General features: G+C 46.6%; 1 protein-coding gene across 1 annotated transcript in view; it reads right to left on the bottom strand.

Annotated features, from left to right (window-relative positions):
• Nucleotides 1-451: 451 nt before the first annotated feature.
• The window catches only part of clcn2c (chloride channel 2c), a 187,901-nt gene continuing 163,774 nt past the window's right edge, over nt 452-24,578 (bottom strand). The window contains 9 exon segments of the mRNA XM_056283103.1: nt 452-646; nt 3,465-3,551; nt 6,434-6,538; nt 9,047-9,085; nt 14,367-14,438; nt 14,812-14,876; nt 15,635-15,746; nt 17,928-18,118; nt 18,999-19,128. Coding sequence (XP_056139078.1) covers nt 452-646; nt 3,465-3,551; nt 6,434-6,538; nt 9,047-9,085; nt 14,367-14,438; nt 14,812-14,876; nt 15,635-15,746; nt 17,928-18,118; nt 18,999-19,128 — 996 coding nt within the window.

Here is a 24,578-nt window from a genome sequence, read left to right as displayed (position 1 = left end):
GATCAGGGCACAGTCCACCCCATGTCCGATTCTCCCATGGAGTGTGTGGCTTAGTCAGTGCAAGGCGCCAGGAGAACCCACTGAGTGGTCTATGAAGCAGGGGCAGGGATGGGGAGAGAGCGAGAGAGAGAGGCAGAGAGAGGAAGAGCAGGAGATACAAAGAGGAACGAGAGTAGAGGATTTTGGGAGGAGAAAAGCTGAGGAGCCTTGAGTAGTAGAAGAAAAGAACTCTATTTCAAGAATTAAATATTGATCCAAGCCCTGAGGATTGTGTGTGTGTGTGTGTGTGTGTGTGTGTGTGTGTGTGTGTGTGTGTGTGTGTGTGTGTGTGTGTGTGTGTGTGTGTGTGTGTGTGTGTGTGTGTGTGTGTGGTAGAGGAGAAGTCTGTTTTGCCTGTTTGCTACTGCTCCTCCTCCTCCCCTCCATGTCCCATCCCTCTGCTTTATCCTGCTCACTGGGACTTCTCATCCGAGTCAGACGGAGTGTGTTCACGAGGGAGGGACATGTTTTTGTGGCGGTCCCAAAGCTTGTGGAGTTCGGTGGCTTCATTCTCGCTGCTGCTGGTGCCACTGTCTCGGAAGCTGGCCAGAGGGGGTCGCACCTTCACACCCTTCACTGTCACAGAACCCTCGATTGCCTTGCGTAGCTGAATGGAAAGAAGACGAATGGGTTAGGATGAGTTGTGCACAGCTGGATAGAGGAATGGTTGGATGAGGAAAGGTGGAGTGGGCAGGGTCTTGCTGTACAGGACCATGTCAGTACATACACAATGATATGCATGGGCTCAGCCTCAACAGTCTTTTTTACAGTTTATATTGGAGACTTTACTGAGTTGAAAAGATCAGGATCAGATGCAGCATGCATTAGGGATATAAGTGGGGAGGGAGAATATTTTGATTTGAAAATCAAATAGTCTATGTCAACGAAGAAATGTTCAGAGAGGTCCAAGAGTAATAAAAGGTGACTCTTGGAGTGTCACATTGCAGCATAGCAACAGCTGGAACACTTGCGATAAATGACACTGTTAACTCTCTGGATAACCATACATGTTGCACTGCACTGTATGGTGACTAATCAAAAGCATTTGCTACCGCTGACCATGATATTTTATTGAAAAGGTTATCCCCAATAGAGCTAGCACAATGAGGGATAACTTGATCAATAAAATATCATGGTCACCGGTATCAAATGTTTTCTCCATTCAGTGTTTTTTTGACTATCTCACAGGTTTAACACAAAGCTTTTGTTGCCAATGGCATTAAATTAAGCTCTTTTGAAATTTGTAAGGGTGTTCCACAGGGATCCATTCTGGGTCCTCTATTATTCATGTTAAATATAAATAATATTATTCTCTCCTCGCCATGTTGCAATGTATATTTTTATTCAGATGGCCCAATATCCACACCTAAACTGTCCATTATAAATTTACAGTTTGCTTTTTATGCCTTCCAGATATCTCATCAATCAAAAGCTTGTTTGAACTCTGATAAAACATTTAATTCCAAGATTTGTTGGGAGTAATACTTCTAATATTGCTATTCATATCTTCATGTTTCCCGAATAGAAATTGTTAAATCAATTCAATTCAAACTTTATTAAGGACAAAACTCATGGGGGGGGGGGGGGGTTCATAGCGCAATAACATACAAGAAGAAAAAGGGGAAAAAAGGAAAAATCCACAAATAAAACAAAAGACATTCAAAAGACATTCCAAAATTATCAGACATTTGCATACAGGCTGGAAAGCCAATGGTTCCACAAACTAAATGAAAACTTGATGGAACTCAGTTCAGGATTGGTTGAGGTTGAAATAATATCATTTGCAGAATCAGATAACCTACACATACATCTATAGATAAGATTTAGTATTACAGCAGAGCAGGTGGGTACACCAAGATCAGCAAACATTTGGCTTGGACTGCAGCTTCTTGGAGCTTTAAGCGGCAGCCCCAGACTGTCATTATAAGCCACTGTGAACCTCTGTATGCTGCCTTTTCTTTAGCAATGCTACAGGTGGGCAGTATATGGTGGGGTACAAAAAGGTTTAAAAAGAGAGGACTTCACAGTCACTGAACACATACTAAATTTACGAGCCAACATGTTTGCTTGTGCGTACAACTCTTGACACTGTCTGTAAATGTCCTTATCATCTGGTAGCTCATCGGTTATATAATGGCCTACATATTTAGCCTCATTACACACTTTAAGGGCAATGCGAGACAGAAAAATCAGGAAATACTAATTTTCTGTCTTCCTTACTTCTGAGAATCACAATTATTACTCTTATTTGCATTACATTTGCTGTCAAATCTATACCATATTGTGAACATACCCCCCATAACTGTTGAAGAACAGCACTACATGGGCAGAAAATCACCAAATCATCTGTGTACATAATGTGGTTAATGACAGAATTACCAACCATGCACCCTGTTCCACATCCATTTAACTGCATTGACAGATCAACCTTACAGATGTTAAAAAATCCTGAATATGTGGAACTGGCATACAAGTATCACAGAATCTAGTGTCTACTTTGTTGCTCATGAAAAATAGTGGCAACAGTGTTGAGGTAAGAGTGGCAAAAGCCAAACAACAAGGTTAATCTAATCCTTTCCAGTGTATTTGGCTAGGTTTCTAATGGATGAGGAAAGTTGGACAGTTGCAGCTCAGCAAAATAATTCTCAGAACCCATTGCCAACAGAAATGACTACAATGGTATTATGAAAGAGGCGTTTTCATGTCTATGGAGACGAACAAGGGGGATGATGCGTCAGCTAAGTCACTGGACAGAAAACTATTGGGCACAGCTATGAGAATGGATTATCTATGCAAATGCTAGATAACACGTCACTCACAGGCTGAATCAGCCCCTGTACTTCTTTATCAAGGCAAATACACCAATTGCTCCCACTCATCAACTCTCTTGGGCATAAAAACACAAACACAGATTCTTTCATGAGAAATAGCCCCCTACAGATGGATGGACAGATGCACGCACACATGCACATGCACATACAGACACACACCAGCAGTCCCTTATCTCCATGTGGACCTGTAAGTTTGAAATGAGATCCTGACACAGGCAGACTGGGTGTTTGTCTACTTGTAGTACAGCTAACACAAAAAAATATCAACATTTATGCAAGCAGCACTACACTTGGCGACAAACCTCTGCCCAATTCTGAACAATTTACAAAGAGCGATGAGAGGGAGAGGGAGAGGGAGAGAAAGAGAGAGAGAGAGAGAGAGAGAGAAAGAGAGAGAGACAGAGAGAGAGAGAGAGAGAGAGAGAGAGAGAGAGAGTAGACAAAGACAATGGAGACATTAAGAAGTCCTTTGTCTCTGTCTGTCACACTAAATAACAAGTAGAATGTGGTGAAATAATTAATTGTGAGTGTGTGTGTGTGTGTGTAGGCTGGTGACACAATACTAAATAGGGCAGTCGTGGTAAATTCCCTCACCTCTTTAAGGGAGACAACCCCAATGAGCCGTCCAATGCTAGTAACGTAGGCGTGGTCCAGGCCCAGCAGGGAGAAGATGGTGTGGGTCTGCAGGAGTAAAGGCATAGCAGAAAAGGTTGGAGCTAATCACTGGATAACACTAGAAAAGTGATTCCGATGGGCTCTTCAACATAGTAAATGAAATAGAACAATACTTAGGGAAACCAGGGAGTGCTCCATTGACTCTAGTTGTACCCTGAGGACAATTTATTTCATGATGTATGTATCTATTCCAGTATCCAAATTCCCAACGTGACAGGCTGATATCATTTTTTTCTCACTGTATTTGCAAGATTCATTAGACTTCATTTCATTCTTTGCCTCAGTAATAAATGTAAGTAGCTTAGCATTCAACAAACTGCAATGAAGTACAAAAGTTCTTCAATACTACTCATTTCACACTAACAATAACTTAAATATTATGCTCACAGCAATGTTATAACACTGGTGGCAACGACAACTTTGAGCCACTTTTCCCCAATTCAATGACTCATAAGAGCCCACTTCACCACCGGAGTCACTTAGAGGGATGTTGAGCCAGATTTAATAGGCAAGAAACTTCTACAGCATAGACAGGTTTAAGGAAAACTGCCAAATTTCTTTTCAAAATACTTTCTGAATTTAATGAACCTGTCTGGTTAGCGAGAGTGGACGTTTGACATATGCAGTATGAAATTGTTTCCACTGTGCCAAGAAATCTGAAATTATTCCAGATAAAAGACCCCTAAGAGTAAAGACGGGGACAACTGCAAAGTACTTTGTCAGACATCTTTTTTTTTTCTTCTGGATTTCCCCCCCCCTTTTTCGCCCCAATTGTACTTGAGCTGAGGAGGGCTGCAGACTACCACATGCCTCCTCCGATACATGGTTAGTCGCCAGCTGCTTCTTTTCACCTGACAGTGAGGAGTTTCACCAGGGGGATATAGCGTGTGGGAGGATCACGCTATTCCCCCAGTTCCCCCTCCCCCCTGAACTGGCGCCCCGACCAAGTAGAGGAGGTGCCAGTGCAGCGACCAGGACACATACCCACATCCGGCTTCCCACACGCAGACATGGCCAATTGTGTCTGTAGTGATGTTCAACCTAGCCGGAGGTAACACGGGGATTCGAACTGGTGATCCCCCATGATGGTAGGCAACGGAATAGACTGCCACGCCACCCGGACGCCCACTTTGTCAGACATCTTTTACACTGGAATGGCTTTTTTAAGATCAGCTCATTCAGTTCAATGCAGGATCAACTCACTCATTAACATAATAAAACACCATCAAACTCTAAATAATTGATGGTAAATGTAAGCAAGTGATAATGAAGCACTGAAACTGTATCTCAGCGTGATGAAAATGTAGGCTTACTTAACAAATTGCCAGAAACAAAAAGCAATTGAGTCCAAGTAATAGCCAAGCCAATTAAGGCTCTCTTGCAAGCTCATTAACTCTAATAAACTTGTAGCAATGCAAACCATGGTTACTAGGATGCCTTTTGTGAGGTAAATATTTCAGGGGAATAGATTTTAGCTCTGCCATACAGAAACACAGCACAACATGAAAACAGCACGGGATAAACATTACTCGTATACAGAGGAAATGAACCTAAATCAGTTTCTCTTGCATACACAAAAGCACAGGCAGTAAGCATACAACTACACCCTATACACAAACACAGATACACTGATACAAACGACGAGACACACATTCAGTGTGATGCACTCTCTCTCTCTCTCTCTCTCTCTCTCTCTCTCATCCGTCCCCACAGATGCAGATGGACGAAGAATGGCACCAATAAAAATAGCAGAGAGGCACAGATGCCAATAGTCATGATGGTGGGATGTGGTTAATATAATGGAGGAGATGGCTGAGTGGGGGGGGGGGTGAGATGGATTGATGCAGGATCCCACTCTTAAATGTTTTAACAGCATTCACATAGCAGCCCAGAGAAAGACGGGATTGAACGAGGCATTTAAGTGTAGGGCCGGTAGTATTATGAATGGAGGACATTAGGCACTGCCATTGCCACTGGCAAGTAAGACAGACTCTTAGTGTGTCTGTGTGTGGGTGCGCGCGCTTGTGTGTGTGCTTTTGAAAGGGGTTGACATGTATCCAGATAGTAGTGTGTGCGTGTTTGTGTCAAATGGAAGTGTTTGTTCATCTATTTGTACGTGTGAGGGTAGAAAATGTACTGCAGTATTCAGACCAAATCCTGCCAATTTCAAAAGTTCTCCCTTCACATTGCACCCCCCCCCCTTTTTTTCTCCCCAGTTGTATCTTGTCTTTCCCCCCCGAGCTGTCCCGGTTGCTGCTCCACCCCCTCTGCTGATCCGGGGAGGGCTGCAGACTACCACGTCTCCTCCAATACATGTGGAGTTGCCAGCCGCTTCTTTTCACCTGACAGCGAGGAGTGTCGCCAGGGGGGACATAGCATGTGGGAGGATCATGCTATTCCCCCCAGTTCCCCCTCCCCCGAACAGGCACCCCGACCAACCAGAAGAGGTGCTAGTGCAGCGACCAGAATACATACCCACATCCGTCTCCCCACCCGCAGACACGGCCAATTGTGTGTGTAGGGACACCCGACCAAGCCAGAGGTAACACGGGGATTCCAACCGGCGATCCCCGTGTTGGTAGGCAACGGAACAGACTGCTGGGCTACCCGGACGCCACCACGTTGCAACTCTTACTTCCCTGCAATTAGTGGGGGGACAATGTGTATGTTTTACTGTGATTATGTGTTTTCGTGCATGTGTTTTCTTTATGTGTGTTCCTCTTCTCATGTCACTATGCAGCCTATTTAAGATTTAAAGTGCACAGTCCTTCCACGGTCTCAACATTAACAATCGGTGGTATTCACAGTGGCAGAGCCAATCAGTCCAGGACACAATAAGAGACAAAGGGATCACAGAATAATCGTACTGACAAACGGGACACACAGACCTTATGCAGCGAGGTTCTCTCCACCAGCTGAAAAGGGGCGGGGTCGATCTTGCAGTTGTTGAAGTTGACCTGCTCGTCAAGCTGTTGCTCCTCCCACTCCGCGATCTGCGGATCAAGAGCACCAAGAACAGGGGGAGGTTTGAAGGGGTTGAAAACGTCGCAGAGAAACTGCTAAATCTCTGCACCAACAGAGGAAGAGCAAGCAAGCAGCGGCGCCAACTCCAACCATACCGAGACAGTGACGTTGATTAGATGACGAATAAAAATTAATTGGATGAGCACAGTTTCAACAAGGAAGCTAGTCCTTTGTGCCCTCCCCTCCTTTTTTTTTTTTTTTAAAAGGAAACACATGATTTTCAACATCATCTCTACACATGTTGAAGGGCGAATACTCCGCCAGCAGCCACAATGCTGAGCAGTCTCTTGTGTGTCTCTGAAACATCACGGAAATTGTGACATCAATAGCGGACAATACGTGAACATGAAAATGACAACTCTTACTTCGGGGGTGATCGCTACCTTTGGCAGGCTACATTGAAATAGGTTACATTGTACAAGAAAATACGAATAACTTTACATACAGGTGTTGTAGCAAATGCAAATGAATGCAACATAAAGATGGGGATTCACTTACTGCCCACCAGTGACAATGCAGGCGGACACCTTTCCACCCAGTTCTGGGGTGTTTTAGATATGACTGTTCAGTATTATGGCTGCCAACAGAGTATTATGCCAATACATACACACACACACACACACGTTTCCCTTTAAGCCTTCCATCCATTCACCATCAGTCTTGTTTAGGTCACTCCACTCTACCATGTGATCCTTCAATCAACCAATGGTGTCTATCTATCTATCCAAACCAACTGACCAGTGGTACCTCGGCCCCCAACAGGGTCAGGGCCTTCTCTTTGCCCTGGGGTAAAGTCCTTAGTCCAAATTTAGAAAGTTTTATCCCACATTGTCTTTTGAACAGGGTCAATGTCGAAGTGTGGTCTGTCCATCATTTTTTTTTTTTTTGGTAGTAACATCACTCCGTTAAACTACATTTAGCACACCGGCGATTTATTTATTTCGTTGCAGCACACATTTCTTAAAAGGTCACACATTTATTTAAAGGTCAACTTTGCTAAAACATTTTTAAACACTTTTTTTGTGTGGAAAATTTGAAGAAAAAAAAAAGAAATGCACAAAAGTGCACAAAAAATGGACCGTGGCAAAATCACCAATCACCATTGAGATAGTTGTTATCTCACCAATCTCTTGTGTTAAAAAAACAAAACAAAAACAGTCACACCAAATAACAAACTTAATAACATATGATTCATTTATTTTAGCGACCAGGGTAGGTTTATTTTTTAACTCTCTTGCTACAGTCCCTGGTGTGACTTCTTGTATGTCGTCAGGCACTAATCAGAACATGGATGCCCACCCTGACAAACCAATTTGTCCAGATAAACGATCAATGGACCCGACAGGGCACCAGCTGGTATAAACCACTCTAAGACGCCTGGCACAGAGAGAGGAGATGGGGCTGAAACAGTGGGAGGCAGAGAGGAGGGTGTGGCGAATGACAATGGAGACCGGTAGAAAAAGGGTTGACGTAGGTGAGAGAGACGGAGAGAACGCGAAGGGGGAGCGATTCAGACAGCGAGAGAGAGGGAATTGAGTGGCAAAGTGTGAAGAATGTGTGGGTTGACAGAGAGGAAATGAGAGGTGCTGTTGATGAATGAATTATGAATGATGTCATATCCAGAAATATAGACTAGGTAATCATTCTGTCCGGGGATATTGAGAAACCCGAAAAACGCACAGGGAGAAGGTTGTGACATCACATTCAGGTTGAGGGGTGTAATTACCGATATATGATTTGAGGCAATATTTGACAGCCCATCAGCAAATGGTTGTAGGATCCAGTGGCTCATGAGTGACTGGATATGTATCTGAATGACATAACTGATTCGACGTCGAAAGCTAACGGATGACCGATGACAAAATAGAAAATAATAGCAGCTGTCAATTTTGCTGTGTAAAGAGCCCAAAGCCATTTCCAATTTGGTTTTCAATGACTATTTGCTCATATATGAAAGACTGTGATTTCCATTTGGCCTTCACTTGTTAGCTTTGAGTCCTACTAGCTGATCTGTGATAGCCTGAGAGGCCCTGCTGGTTTTTTTGGGGGAATTCCCCCCCCCCCTTTTCTCCCCAATTGTATCTGGCCAATTAGCTGCAGACTACCACATGTCTCCTCCAATACATGTGGTCACCAGCTGCTTCTTTTCACCTGACAGTGAGGAGTTTCGCCAGGGGGACGTAGCGCGTGGGAGGATCACGCTATTCCCCGCAGTTCTTCCTCACCCCCCGAACAGGCGCCCTGACCAACCAAGGGAGGTGCTAGTGCAGCGAGCAGGACACATACCCACATCCGGCTTCCCACCCGCAGACACGGCCAATTGTGTGTGTAGGGACACCTGACCTGACCAAGCCGGAGGTAACATGGGGATTCGAACTGCCGATCCCCATGTTGGTAGGCAACGGAATATACCGCCACGCCACCCGGATGCCCAGGCCCTGCCGTTTTTCCTCTCATGTTGTGCCCGCCAATCTCACCTCTCTGATGGTCATGTCATCCTCCACATCGGTGTCATCCTGTGGAGGGAGTAGAGGAGAAATTAGAGTCAGTGCATTGGAAAAAAATAACAAAAACACAAACCATTGTATCAAGCAAGAACATTAAAACGCGGCACTCACCAGCACATACACACAAGATGAAATTAAAAAAAAAGACACTTAAAAGTCTTAAAATCAAACCAAACTTCCACCTGCAGACAAACGGACAGAAACGGAGTGAGCAACTACGCCAGGGACTACATTTAATGAGTGCGTGGGATGTGATATATGAGATGGCGGCGCTGATGATCATTAAAATGATGGATCTACGATGGCTTCAGCGCTTGCCGAGCAGTAGGACTTTATTCGGTGGCGGGGGGGCAAAATTCGAACTAGCAACCTCACGGTTCAAAAAGGGGTAAATCGGCCGCTGCCGAGAGCTGTGCTACGGAAATCTCAAGACTGCTGTGAGAGAAAGAGCAAAAGAAAGAGAGCAAAAGAAAGAGAGGTAGTTAAACATCACCGCAGGGGTATGCAGCATGCGACTAATGTGTGAGTTTAGCATGGTTTTTCTCTTTTTGTGAATGTGTGTGTGTGTCTGTACATGAGCCGGGGGGCTGATGGGAGCCCCGAGCTCATTTATCCTCCTTGTTGCAGTGGCTGACCTGTCTGTAACCCTGGCAACTGTTGCCGTAGGGCAGAGCAGAGAGAGGTGCCCTACTGTAGGGTTATGCAAGCAGAGGCTAGATGTGCCTGGAGTTTATGAGGCAATACAAACATACACATTCGGACAAATCATGCCCACACACACACACACACACACACACACACACACTACCGCCAGTGTCCTACTGATAATTCTGATTGTCACTCACTGCAAGGGCACTCTGAAAGTCACTAAAACACACAACACAACACATTGTGTGTGTTGTGGGGTACCATACTCTACCTCTATGCTGGCTTTTGGGAGAAAAAGGAAGACGGAAGTGACACAGCACATGCAAAGAGGTGTATTTAGAAAGATAAACGGGACTTTTAAAAGACAAAATACGTGCTTCTGGATATGTGGTGATGGCAGGAGAGGGTGTGTGTGCATGTGTGCGTGTGTGTGTTTGTGTAGGCCCGTTAACCATGCGGAACGGGCGATTTAAACATGTTGAGCGAGTTAATGCAACATGCAAGATTACTTCAGTCGCACAGTGTGTGTGCCTGGCTCGGGGTGCTCATAGTGAACCAAAAACAAAGCAGTGTGTTGTTTGATAGGTTTTTTTGTTCCTCGGTCGTCTCTCCCTCACTCTGCAACGGATGACACACAGTCACTGGGGTGTGAACAACCAAACAACTACTCACAATTCAATTTAGGGTAAAGAAGCCGAGGATGGGCTCATTGCACAAGCACACACACACACACACACACACACACACACACACACACACACACACACACACACACACACTTGCAAAAGCACAAGTAAGTAGCACACACCCCGCTAGGTGGTTTCTTATGTTTGTATGGGACTGTGTGTATGTGGGTGTACCTACAGACAGACACCATGAAACACACTGCATTAAAGAGGAAGAGAGAGAGAAAGAGAGAGAGAGAAAGTAAAGGGAAAGAAAAAAGAAAGACGGAAAGAGCGAGAGAGAAAGAAAGAGCACAAGATAGAAGAAGAAAGCAACGAAAGTAAAATAAAAAAGAAACCCCAAAAAAGAAAAAGAAAAAGAAAAAAAGAACAGAATAGAATAGAAAGCCAAGGCCACAAGCGATCATAAATAAATGCATGGAGGCATTACGAAGATGTGGGGAGGCAAAAATAATGAGAAAAACAGTGCGGAGAGACTGAAAGGCCAGGTGGCATCATTTCTCTGAGACAGACTACTGATGTCATTTACCCGGCATCAATATTTCATGGTCTGGATGGAGGGGGTGGGGGGGGGACTTGCGGAGAGGTAGCAGGGTACACAAAGGGTAGATCCGCGGAGGAGGGCGAGGGAAAAGTCGAAAAGACGGGAAGGGAGAGGGAGGCAGACACAAGGGATGGGGGGAGAGGGAGCTATACAGACTGAATAAGAGGGCGCAACAAAGGGAGAAATGCACGGTGAGGGGGTAGTCGGGAAGCGGGGTGGGCGGGGGTGGGCAGCGGTGGTAATAATTTGATTTCGCTGCAGCTGCGAGGGGTGTAAATCAGAACTGCGGGGGAAAATATTCCGATAAATTTGTTTGTATTTATGGCCGGGGTCCCCGCGCCCCAACGGATTCGCAGAGACACTGAAATTAGCACATACACGTACGCTGCAGCATATGCACAGGACACATACACATATGCACAATGCATGGTTATGATTACTCAAAATGACAAAGTCACACACTTCTTTTTTTTTCTTTTTGGACCCCCCCCCCCCAATTGTATCCGGCCAATTACCCCACTATTTCGAGCCATCCCCATCTCTGCTCCACCCCTTCTGCCGATCCGGGGAGGGCTGCAGACTACCACATGCCTCCTCTGATACATGTGGAATTGGCAGCCGCTTCTTTTCACCTGACAGTGAGGAGTTTCACCAGTTCCCTCTCCCCCCTGAACAGGCGCCTTGACCGACCTGAGGAGGCGCTAGTGGAGTGACCAGGACACATACCCACATCCGGCTTCCCACTCGCACACATGGCCAATTGTGTCTGTAGGGATGCCCGGCCAAGCCGGAGACAACATGGGGATTCGAACCGGCGATCCCCGTGTCGGTAGACAACGGAATAGACTGCCATGCTACCCAGATGCCCTTAACATACCAACATACTTAAGGATATGCAGACTCACACAGCACACACTACTTAAGGGCTGCAATGCAGTGATCACTAATAAGGACTTTAGGTCTACTCAGCATGGAAAAGTTTCCTACACCAACTATGTACCACCTGCAGTGACCATACACTGTGCCTCTCTGAAGAACACTACAAATCCCAGAACTTAGACAGATTAAAACTCTTAGTATTCAGTCCCGCATTCAAATGTTGTTCAAAGGTCTACAACTTTGGAAGAAATTGTCATTAATGAAGCAAATCAATTAGATATAATTTGGACAACAAAATTAATATCCGCAGGTCGTGCAACTAGAAAGTTGCAATTTGTCAGGCTTAATGAAACGTGCTTGGTTTATTATTATCATTATTATTATTATTTTTCAGCCCTGTGTGATGGTCTGGTGGCCTGTCCAGGGTGTCTCCCCGCCTGCCGCCCAATGACTGCTGGGACAGGCTCCAGCATCCCCGCGACCCTGAGAGCAGGATGAGCGGTTCGGATAATGGATGGATGGATTATTACACAGGTTTATTCTAATCCACCTAATGACGCAAACATTTCTACCTGACCGCCTTTTGGCCTGCGGACACCATACTTTTCAGGGAGTTCCTTCGGGCAAGTTGAATTTTCCTGGGTAAGAATTGTACGCACGAGGATGTGCGCTAAAAAATTGCAACATAGTGCTGTGGCAGGGGACAAAATTTATCCTCCTACTGCCGCTTAAAATGCAGACATTTTAGAAAATTACAGAGCCAAGTGGATGTTCACTCTCATTTTAAATATAGTCTGGGGGTAAATGCCATTTGAGATGCACTTGGGGATCTTAGTGGGTACATAATACTAAACCTCTCCATCTCTCCAGATAGTGGCAGAGAGTTATCAGCTCAGATCTATCAAGAGTGGCTGAAGCTATTTTTCAAGATATAATAACGTTAACGCTTTAATCAATGTAGCGCATAACTGTACACCATGTGTTAATCCACCGGGCTTAATGGCACTAGATAATGAATTAGCTCAGACTGCCCTGCACATATCTATGACTGAATATGTATACCAACTCCCCTAATTGTACTATTAATTTCTCACGGAGATGTCAAACTAATGTTCTCTCCCTAAAGTGCCTCAAGTATAAACCATTAATCCTACTAACAAACTTTTGTGGTGACACAACAATCTTAAACACTCCACGGGTAGACTTAATCTTAGCCGACGCCTTCCCAAACCCCATCAGTCACATTCAAAATGCAAGCAACGTCATACAAATTTACAAATCACAGAGTGAGTTCTTAATATTTTACACTGAGGGGATGTTAGGCCAAATATGCATCGATATCCTGCTCACAAAATAAATAAATAAATAAATAAATAAAGTTCCTGCAAGAGATGTGAATGACATGCTCACCCCAAAGAAACTCTTTAAGCTGGGTGGTGGCTCCTAGTCCATGGAATGAAAATTGGACGTGATGAGAAGAGAATTATCTCATGACTAAGATCTGATTTGTAAGTTAAAATGAACAGACGTACAACGGGCTTGATTGTGGAGAAATCGGAGAAGAAAAACGATAGATGTAAATGCACGTATAATGGAGATATGGTTAAATGAAATTAAGAGTTCGAGCATTCTGGGCCGTATGCAATATTTCTAATTTGATCATTGCTCATTGTGTCCATGCACATCAAAATCATCCTACATATTTCAAAATTTTTGATGCATAATTAAGATGCTGGTTTCATCGATTGACATGCATTACTGCTGGTGCTGTTTTCTGATAAGTCAGATCTTCTCATGCATCATCGTTTCATTTGAGCGGTCATTAAAACGTTATCGTTGCGTCCCTGTCAATTCTAATGAAAGGTAACAAAAGTTTTTCATTATGGCCTTGTTTTTCATCTCTGAATTAAACGTGTTGCCGGTGTGATGGAATTTCAAGTCATTTAAGGCACACGATGGGATTTACAGCAACAGACCCCACCCCCATTTGCATGGCAGTCACTGATTGGATGCCACAGGTGACATGGCTGATGATGGGCAGCACAGCAACCTAGGTTGAACAGCCTTGTCCTTGTGGGCCACTTGACCATGCCTCAATCAGAACACGATCATAACGCAACCATTACTGGACCGTATTTTGGTCATGTGAACGCTATTTTTTTCCCCAGTGTAATTTTTAAAGTTATGTCATCAGCTTTTGGCATTGTTCTGTGGGTACTTTAGGTCAAGTGTTTTCCACAACCCAAACTGACTGATTTGACCCAACAGCTTTAGTTGAATAGATCCTAATCATAGCCAATCACATCATCAGGCAGTCAAAGGTCAGTGGGGTGACTGGACAGGGACAAAGGTGAGCAACGCTTTAAGGCACGATGGCAAAGACGGGCTTGGCTTGGTCCAGCCCAGATCATGGTCCATCGGCATGGGATTAGCCCTAGGCAGTAGATGGCAGGGTGACTATTGGCTGGTTGACTGACGAACCAGCGCCGGGGCGGGTCCGGCCATTTGGGTGGCTCTGATTGGTGGGTCTTACCACAACAGATATCCTGACACGCTTGGGCGGCCTCCTGAGTTCAGGAGACGCAGGGCCCTCCACGTTGTTGTTGTTCTTCCGGTGGCCAGAGGACAAGCACAGCATTAACACAATCTCACAGCGCTGTCAAACTGACAGTGCACCTCCTCAGTGCAAGGCCATTTTGACACTATACAATGTAACTGCAATAGTGGCGACACAAGTAAAACATAACAGACCCAAGTTTAGAAGATGCATGTGTAAGGTGGCTGAGGAGACTGGACTAGCCTTCTTAAGTAGATAGGAAGAGATTTCAGAGACAAAGGAAAGCTAGAGTGTATGTGTGTGTGTGTGTGTGTGTGTGTGTGTGTGTGTGTGTGTGTGTGTGTGTGTGTGTGTGTGTGTGAACGGAGTAGGGTGTGTTGTTGTTGGGGGGTGTTTGAGGACATGGCTCTCTCACCTCCATGCCTTCTGTCTCAGGGTTGGCACAGAACAAGTTCTTTAAGGCAATGCCTGAGTGATCCTGTTGGCCTGGAAAAGAGAGAGAGAGCGAGAGAGAGCGAGAGAGAGAGAGTGAGAAGTGTATACTGTGGGGAAACTAATAGAGCAATCTGCCATTTTGTCTTTTTTTCCCCCTTTTTCTTCCCAATTGTACCTGTCCAAATACCCAACACTTCTGAGCTGTCCCGGTCGCTGCTCCACCCCTCTGCCAATCCGGGGAGGGCTGCAGACTACCACATGCCTCCTCCTATACATGTGGAGTTGCCAGCCGTTTCTTTTCACCTGACAGTGAGGAGTTTTGCCAGGGGGACGTAGCGCGTGGGAGGATCACGCTATTCCCCCCAGTTCCTCCTCCTCCCTGAACAGGCGCCCTGACCGACCAGAGGAGGCGCTCGTGCAGTGACCAGGACACATACCCACACCCAGCTTCCCACCCGCAGACATGGCCAATTGTGTCTTTAGGGATGCCCGACCAAGGTATCCTGGAGGTAACGCGGGGATTCAAACCGGCGATCCCCGTGTTGGTAGGCAACGGAATAGACCGCTACGCTACCCGGACGCCCCTCCTTTTTTTCTTTCGATCAAAACTATGCCTTGTTTCCCCATCATCTCTGATCATCTAAGGTAGAGATTGAGTTGGAAGAGTGAGGAAGAAGGGTGTTATGTGGAGATGGAGAGAAGGGGAATGGCCCCTAAAAGAGGGAGGTAGGAACTTGCATTGCAGACATTTCTTTCCATTTTCACTGCTCTATCCGGTTCACGGTCTCGTGTGTCTGCGTGTGTCTTACTGATGGGGATTTCTGTGGGTCGGTCTACCACGGAGGGTCTCTTCAGAGCAGGTTTGAGGGGCTTTGGGGGGGTGGTACGGGTGGGGCTGAAGGACGATTCTTCAGTGGAGATCTACACACACACGCACACACAGAGAGATAAGAGAGAATAATCTTATCCACCCCAACATCGCTAAAAAGATCAACAAGCCCTACCCCACTCCGTCTCTCTCTCAGAAGAGTCATTAAGCAAATGGAAGCATGTACACGCATGGATGGACGGATGAGATTGAGAAAACTCCCGGGGGAAGGAAAAGGATGGAGGAACCGGTGGGAGGTGAGATTTGCGCAACTAGAAAAAAAGAAGGGAAATACTGGAAGAATTAGAAAGAGTCTTGGTGGAAGGAAGGGAAGGAGGCAGGAGAAATCCCTGGTTTACCTCATTCGCACACACGCGCACACACACACACACACACACACACACACACACAGCTTTTTATGCCTGCCTCTGCATCCATGCCTGAGGGCTTGGCTGCAAACTAGTTAGAAGAGAGTGAGCGAGAGACAGGAAGAGAGAGAGAGAGAGAGCTAATTAACATTCTGTGCACAGCAACGTAAAACCCCAGAACAAAGCCAGACCCCTGCCTCTAAAACACCAACGTAGAGCCCCATGTGCAAAAAAAAAAAAACACACACGGACACACAAACACGCACAACAAGAGATTCTTTCCTCTCTTACTGACGGTTTAATAACACGTTAATGCTGTGAGCCTTCCATCTGTCATACGTGTTCAGTTATGGTGCGCTACCGATGGGATTTCACACCTTCATTACCCCTGCCCCCCTTGCAGGCTGTGTACAGGCGAAAGCTTCTCCGTTTCCGAGACCGCGATTTCAAAACACACCTCTGCGACTGCACTGGAAAAACGTACTAATGCGTCCGTCTCCGATGCTTGCATCCGCCTGATTGATTGCTCTCCCATCTCTTGCCGCTGCTCCACAAAATCCTTTCCCCCTTCTCACTTCACCGCAAGTCAAGTGAAGTTCAAGTGAAGCCGTGATCAGGGCATCATGAGGAATCCTGGAAGAGTCCCCTTTATCCATCAGCGCTGAAGGGCCCTTCTGATCCCCAGAATCATTATCCCTTAACTTAGCGCGCTAACCTTGTCACTTGAGCAGCTCCCAAGATGTATACTCTTAAACACCAATGAGCCCTACACGATTAATGGCTTGTCCTAAGGAGCCCCATCTGAAAACATTTTTATTGTTGGCTTTTACTATAGGAGGGAAGGTAGAGGTGGGTGGAGTGAAAACCTCTGATCAGATTAGATTAGATTCTTACATTCTCTTACTGGGTTTATGAAATTAATGGTAAAATCAAACGACTTCCTGCACATCCTGGAGAAGACCTCGGGGAGGTCCTGGACTCTAGCTTGGGCTACAACTGATTCAGAAGATGGCAGTGATGACATTTTTTTTTGGAACCCCCCCCCCCGTTTTTCTCCCCAATTGTACCCATCCAATTACCCCACACTTCCGAGCCATCCCGGTCACTGCTCTACCCCCTCTGCCTATCCGGGGAGGGCTGCAGACTACCACATGCCTCCTCTGATACATGTGGAGTCACCAGCTGCTTCTTCTCATCGGACAGTGAAGAGTTTCACCAGGGGGACATAGCGCGTGGGTGGATAACGCTATTCCCCCCAGTTCCCCTCCCCCCTGAACAGGCGCCCCGACCGACCAGAGGAGGTGCTAGTGCAGTGACCAGGACACATACCCACAGCTGGCTTCCCACCCGCAGACACGGCCAATTGTGTCTGTAGGGACGCCCGACCAAGCTGGAGGTAACACGGCGAAGATACGAACCAGTGATCCCCGTGTTGGTAAGCAACAGAATAGACTGCTGTACTACCCGGATGTCCCTGACGCTTTCTCTTTTAACGACAGTAAAGAGAAGGAGGCTGCATTTAGAGAGCTCACCCGGACAGGCTGAGTCATTGCGGGCCATGAAAGCTACTGTTACAGATGTTAATTGTATGGCTTTTAAGGATAGGCTGCAAAAAGCTCATGAGAAATTTGATGCTGGATTGTATACCTTCCCAGGAGTAAAAAAACAACACACATACACACACACACACACACCCACACACCCACCCACCCACACACACACACTAGTCTTTGAAACTGAAGCCACTGGGGGTTGCAGATTGCTTTTCATCTGAAGCATTTCCACCTTTAACATCACTTTTCCCAAATGCAGACCCCCTTTCCCAAACACCACTCTCCACTTCTGCCCGCTGGCATGACCTCTGACCTGGAAGCGGACCTCATGATTGGCCCGGTGGCTCCCGTCCTCACTGCTCGGGTTCGACACCACCGACAGGCGCTTCTTCTCAGCCGCGGTCCGCTCCCGGATGTACTCCAGCCGGCGCGGTCGACCCAGCTGCTGGGAGAGGAGGGACTGGAGCTGGGCGCGCTCGATGGAGCCCAGGAGGATCATGGATTCTGGGAAGAGGGGGGAAGGAGGAACATAAACAAAGACAATTAAGGGAGGAAGATTGAGGAGAAGAACAGTGGAGTTGAGGGGCGGGGAAAGGAGGGAAAACAGGAAGAGAGGAGGAGGTTGAGACCGGGTTAGGGAAGAGGGGAAGGAGCTAGCAAAAGTTCACTGCTGACTGCAGGTGGTTTCGAACACATGTTGCAGCACTGCAGGGTGCTGGGCTGAGTTACGCAACAAAAGCGGTGTGTGTGTGTGTGTGTGTGTGTGTGCATGTATGCTTGTATGTGTGTCTAATGATGTGTCAGTGTGAACGTGTGGACGCATTTGCTTGTGTAAGCATGCGTAAACATGTGGGTGCCTGCTTGTTTGTTTTAATTAATTGCCGTTGTGACAGTACGTGCTGATTGTGTTCGGTAAAATGCCGCAGCCAATTGTTCCAGCAGGATTACATAATTAAGATGGCCTTGGAATACCAAATTTGCATTACAGTAGGTTGGCGCAGAGAGTACTGTACCACTAGCTAACTAAAGAAAAGGGCCCTTTGTGCAGGCAAGTCCAATACATATAGCATGATGTCCTGTAGTAACCTCGTAGCTCAGACATTACCACAATTATTGATTACTGTTATTGCTGGGATTTCCCAGTGGTACCCGAAAGAGAATCTCCTCCTCTTCATCTCTGAAATTTCATTAGGAGGTCATTTTGTGAAATCTGACTAATGTTAAGTTACTGTGCATATCCAGAGTAGCAAAACCGCTGCATTTCTCTGGGGAGCATAACAAATGCACATCTCTATGTGTAGGTCTGTCTGAGTGTGTCACCATGACTAAGAAGTGACACAATCTGAAGTGTGTGTGTGTGTGTGTGTGTGTGTGTGTGTCTCACCAGCTGATTCCACCAGAGCGAGGGTTTTGAGGTGGCCAGTCAGCAGCACATCGTGCAGGTCTCGATAGCAGCAGTTGAGCGTGATGTACCTCACATCTCTCACCATGATGTCCTCCACACGGATGTTATACTTCCTGGGGGAGGGGGGGATGTAGAGGAGAGCCATAGAGAATAGGGGAGGAGGGAAGGCACGAGGAGAGCAGTGGGAGGGAGTGGTTGGATGGGGGTGGTGTGAGTGAAAGTAAGAGGGGTAGGGGGTGTGGAGGAGGAAGGGGGTTCGAGAGGAAGAGGTATTGACAGGCAGGAATGAGGGGAAAAGAGGATCCAGGGAAGAGAAGAGTGGGGTAAGAATGAGGGGGGGGGTCAGAGATGGATTAGGTGGATTCAGAGATGGTGGGGTGGGGGTTAAGGAAGAAGGAAGAGAGAAAAACGTAAATGGCTAAAGAATCAGAGGCATTACAGTTTCATGAGTGCAGCATGCGTGAAAGATTCCGACAGCTCCATCAGTCATTCCCGGCTGACCCAGAGCACATCATTCCAAAAGCTGACCAGCAAGTCCGGTAAATGTGTTGTGTTGACGTGTCATCCGGACATTACGCCGATGACGTGTCAGCCTTTGCGTAGCTGGAAGGGAGGTGACTTTGTGCGACAGCTCCCGTCTCAGCAGAATTTTGCACGCTGGGGTACACGAAGGCCCTGAGTGGCCATAAAACCAACAGCTTTCCGGCCAACTCATGCCAACCCCCCCAACCAAACAACATTCGCCAGTTTCCGATGCCAAGCCTTGTGCTGCTGCCAGCCCGCTGACTGGGGCCAACTCTCTTTTCCTGTTGCAGTGACAACTCAATATTTTGACCTCGCTGGAAGCAGACAATCAATTTGATGACCCCACCAGGAACACGGCATTCCGGCTCAGACCAAACAGGCAACCAATCCCCTTTTCATTTCAAGCCGGTATGGGACAATAACGTCATCCGTCTCTCCGGATTCAAAGCCTGCCAGGACTAATTTCCCTTGGGATGTCGGTGCACTTGATCCCGCCTGATTGGTTTCATTTTAATTGAACCTTACTCTCCACTAGGGTTTGGCAGTAAACTGGATCATTTTTTGCCGTCTTGCTTAAGCCTGGGCATATGGGTAGATTAACAGACTAACATGGTTCTGAATGCAGACTCAAAGACCCTCAGAACTGTCTAGAGAGCAAGATGTAGAGACACTTCTGGCATCTGAGAGCCAATAAAAAGGGTCCTTGTAATGATCCAGAGAAAATATGATGATCTCCTGTGGCTCCGCTCCCTGTCAAGATGACTGGGGACTGTAATGGACAGACGATTCTACTAGCAATAATTGGTCATTATGAAATGCTCAGGGACACAGGGTGATAGACATACACTCGACTGTACACACACACGCACAGACACACACAATTATGTTACATAATTGTTCCCACACATCTTGTCACTTAGGCTAGGTTTTGAAATGCACCCCCCAACATATAGATTTATCAAAGGAGAGGAAGAGTAACACAGAGAGAGAGAGAGAGAGAGAGAGAGAGAGAGAGAGAGAGAGAGAGAGAGAGAGAGCGAGAGAGAGACACACCCACACACCCACACACACACACACACACACACACACACACTCACTCTCTCTCAGCTAGGGCCATATAACAGCAGGGGCTTGAGATACCAGGAACAGGCCAGACCTGTCACTCACCATAGTCAGGGGTCCTCTACTCCATCTCTCCCTCGCTCTCAAACACCCACACACACCCATACGCACACACACACACACATACACTTTTGTCTTTCCCATTATTGAATTCTGTGTGCGTGTGTGTGTGTAGAGAGGAAAAAAGGGGTGCAAATTAATGGTGAGAATGATTGTGTATATGTCTGACAGAGAGAGACACAGTACATACAGTATTATTATCCTCTTTATAGGTATGGGGAACAGACAGAAACATATACAGTGTATGTGTGTGTGTGTGTGTGTGTGTGTGTGTGTGTGTATGTGTGTGTGTGTGTGTGTGTGTGTGTGTGAGGGGGTGGTATAGATGTGGGGATGGATGGATATGCATGTGTGTCCATGTTTGTGACACATATGGGTATTTGAAATAGCTACATAAAAATGATGAGAGAAATCCAATCCTCTCAATATGAGATTGTGTCTATTATATGGCAGGCATTATACAAGTGTTCCATATTCAGTGTGTGTGTGTGTGTGTGTGTGTGAGTGGGATGGAGAATTTCCAGTTTGATTCAAAAACACAAACAGCTTGGTGGGGGCCACACTTCCTACAGTGTTTCATTTCTATGCCTCCTTTTTCCATGCTGCAGCAATCTACAGTAACACACACACACACACACACACACACACACACACACACACACACACACACACACACACACACACACACACACACACACACACACAGGGCTCACAGTGGTGGTGGCATGCTGCCTGGCGTAAAAGAAGGTTAGCGGCAGAGAGAGGTATGGCATGAAGGAAAGAAGTAGAGAGAGATTGAAGCAGTTTTCTGTTCTTTAGCCTCACAGCAGCAACCTACCATACAAACCACACCACACCACGCACATAGATACACACACACACACACACACACACACCATCATCATCGGCGGTCACTCCGACGTCGAGTACGACTGTCCTCCTTCTAAGTCCTTGTGGGTCTTCAGTTGGGCGTAGAGGCTGATCCTGGAGCAGCGTATTTTGGGGCAATGTGGGCAAGGATGTGAAGAAGTGGTTGAGGATGTGGTTTGGGCCTTTCTGGTAACTTGTTCCTTTCTGAGTCTGTGCTTGTTTTCAGCAGTACAGTGGAGCTCATGGTTGTAGTGCCCAGCACCCTCGCGGACAACCAGTCTCCAGACCTCCCTGTTTTTGCGGCTTGTTTGATGCCAAACGTTTTGATGTGGGCCTTGATGTTATCTTTATATATCTTCTTTTGTCCTCCTGGGGCACAGCGTCCTGTCACAAGCTGACAGTAAAGGACTTGTTTCGGGAGGCGGGAGTCAGACATAGGGAGGCCATGGCCAGTCCATCTCAGCTGATGTTGTACGATGGTGGCAGTTATAGTAGGCATATTGGCCTCCTCGAGGATGCTGAAGTTGGTGCGCTTATACTCCCAGCTGATCTTAAGGATCTTCCTGAGGCATCACTGTTGGTATGCCTTGAGTGCCTTCAGGTACCTGCTATATGTGGTCCAGGTTTCTGACCCATACGGTAGGGTGGGCAGCAGCTACCACTTTGTACACCAGAATTTTTGCTCTGGCCTGAAGGTCATGGTTTTCAAAAACCCTTTTATTCAATCGTGAGAAGGCCCAGCTGGCACAACTGAGATGAAGGTGTATATCAATGCCAATGTTGGCCTTGGAGGAGAGAAGGCTGCCAAGATATGGGAACTGTTCCATGTTTTTGAGTCTGGCATTGTCTACAGAGATGAATGGGGGCAGAGGAGGCATATTTCTGTTGGGTGGAGGTTGGTAGAGGATATGGGCTTTTTTTATGATAATGGCCAGGCCAAGCTCCTTGTATGCATTTGCAAAGGCATCCAGTACGCTCTGTAGTTCCTCTTCTATGAGGGACACTAAGGCATTGTCATTGGCATACTACAGCTCTATGATGGATGTGGTGGTGGTTTTACCTTTAGCCCTGAATCTGTTAACATTCAGAAGATTATCATCAGCCCTGTAGATGATTTTGACTCCCTGAGGCAGATTGGGAATTGTGAGGTGGAGGATGGTGGTAATGAAGACAAGAGACCAGGGTTGGGGCAATGACACAGCCTTGTTTAACCCCTGTGTGGACCTTGAAGGACTCTAGTCTCATCTCCATAACTGCTGAGTACTATAGCTGACATACTGTCATGCAGTAGTCGTAGTATTCTAACCCAGCCACTGAGGATGCACAAGCCAGTGCATTCTTAGTGCCGGTCCCAAGCCCGGATAAATGGGGAGGGTTGCATCAGGAAGGGCATCCAGCATAAAATCTTTGCCAAATCAAATATGCGGATCATAAATAAGATTTACATACCGGATCGGTCGAGGCCTGGGTTACCAACGACCGCCACCAGTACTGTTGGCCAACAGGGTGCCGATGGAAACTATGCTACTGTTGGGCAAAGGATAAGGAGAGGGGGAAGGCATGTCCAGAAGCAGTGAGAGAGGAGGAAGGGTAGGAGTGTGGAGGTGAGAGTCGAAACTTTGAATCCTGGTACTATGACTGGTAAAGGGAGAGAGCTGGCTGATATGATGGAAAGAAGAAAGGTAGGTATAGTGTGTGTAAGAGACCAGGTGGAAGGGGAGTAAGGCCAGGAGCATTGGAGGTGGGTTCAAATTCTTCCACCATGGTGCGAATGGGAGGAGAAATGGGGTAGGGGTAATTCTGAAGGAAGAGTAAGAGTGTGCTGGAGGTGAAGAGAGTGTCAGACAGAGTGATGAGTATGAAGTTCGAAATCGAATGTGTACTGATGAATGTTATCAGTGCATATGCCCTGCAAGTTGGGTGTGAGACGGAAGAAAAGAGAGTTGGATGAAGTGGTGGAGAGTGTTCACAAGGAGGAGAGAGTGGTGATTGGAGAGGACTTCAATGGGCATGTTGGTGGAGGGAACAGAGGTGATGAGGAGGTGAGGGGTAGGTATGGTGTCAAGGAGAGAAATGTGGAAGGACAGATGCTGGTGGATTTTGAGAAAAGTTGGAAATGGCTGTGGTGATTACATATTTCAACAAGAGGGAAGAACACAGGTGACATAAAAGAGTGGAGGAAAGTGCACACAGGGGGACTACATCTTATGTAGAAGGCACAATCTGAAAGGGATTGGAGACTGCAAGGTGGTGACAGGGAGAATGTAGCTAGCCAGCATCGGATGGTGGTATGAAGGATGACTTTGGAGACCAAGAAAAGGAAGAGTGAAGGCAGAGCCAAGGATGAAATGGTGGAAGTTGAAGAAGGAAGACTGTTATGTGGGATTCAGGGTGGAGTTCAAACAGGCACAGAGAGGTAGTGGAGAGTTACCAGACGGCTGGGCAAGCACTGCAGAAATAGCGAGGGGGGCCAGCTAGGAAGGTACTTTGGCGCGAAGGGGGGGGGTTAGACCGCAGTGACCGGGACCATATATTGCTTTAGTAGAACCAAAGAAGGCCCTGGTATCCCCAGCATCTGCAAGGCGATGGATCTCAAGGGCCTTCTTCATCAGCCGCTGGTTCTTCAATTCCCTGACCCAGCTTTGGACAGCTGACTTTGCTCTTGCATGGGCAACTCATTTATTTTGGCAGTTGATGCCATTCTGCCAGATGGTAAAGGCTTTCCTCTTGATGTCGATTAACTGTTGGATTTCCAGTACATTCTCATCAAACCAGTCTTGGTGGTTCTTCATCTTATGTCCAAGAGTGGTTTTACAGATGCCAGTGATTGCAGTCCTGAGCATATCCCAGTGGCTTTCAATATCATCTGGATACTGCTTGGGCATTGATGTACTGAGCATGGCCTGGAACTCTCTCTCTCTCTCTCTCTCTCTCTCTCTCTCTCTCTCTCTCTCTCTCTCTCTCTCTCTCTCTCTCTCTCTC

This window comes from Lampris incognitus, chromosome 7 (assembly GCF_029633865.1).
Source record: "Lampris incognitus isolate fLamInc1 chromosome 7, fLamInc1.hap2, whole genome shotgun sequence".
NCBI lineage: Eukaryota > Metazoa > Chordata > Actinopteri > Lampriformes > Lampridae > Lampris > Lampris incognitus.
The sequence above is the reverse complement of the archived record's forward strand: the minus strand, read 5'-3'. Positions and strand labels throughout refer to the sequence as shown.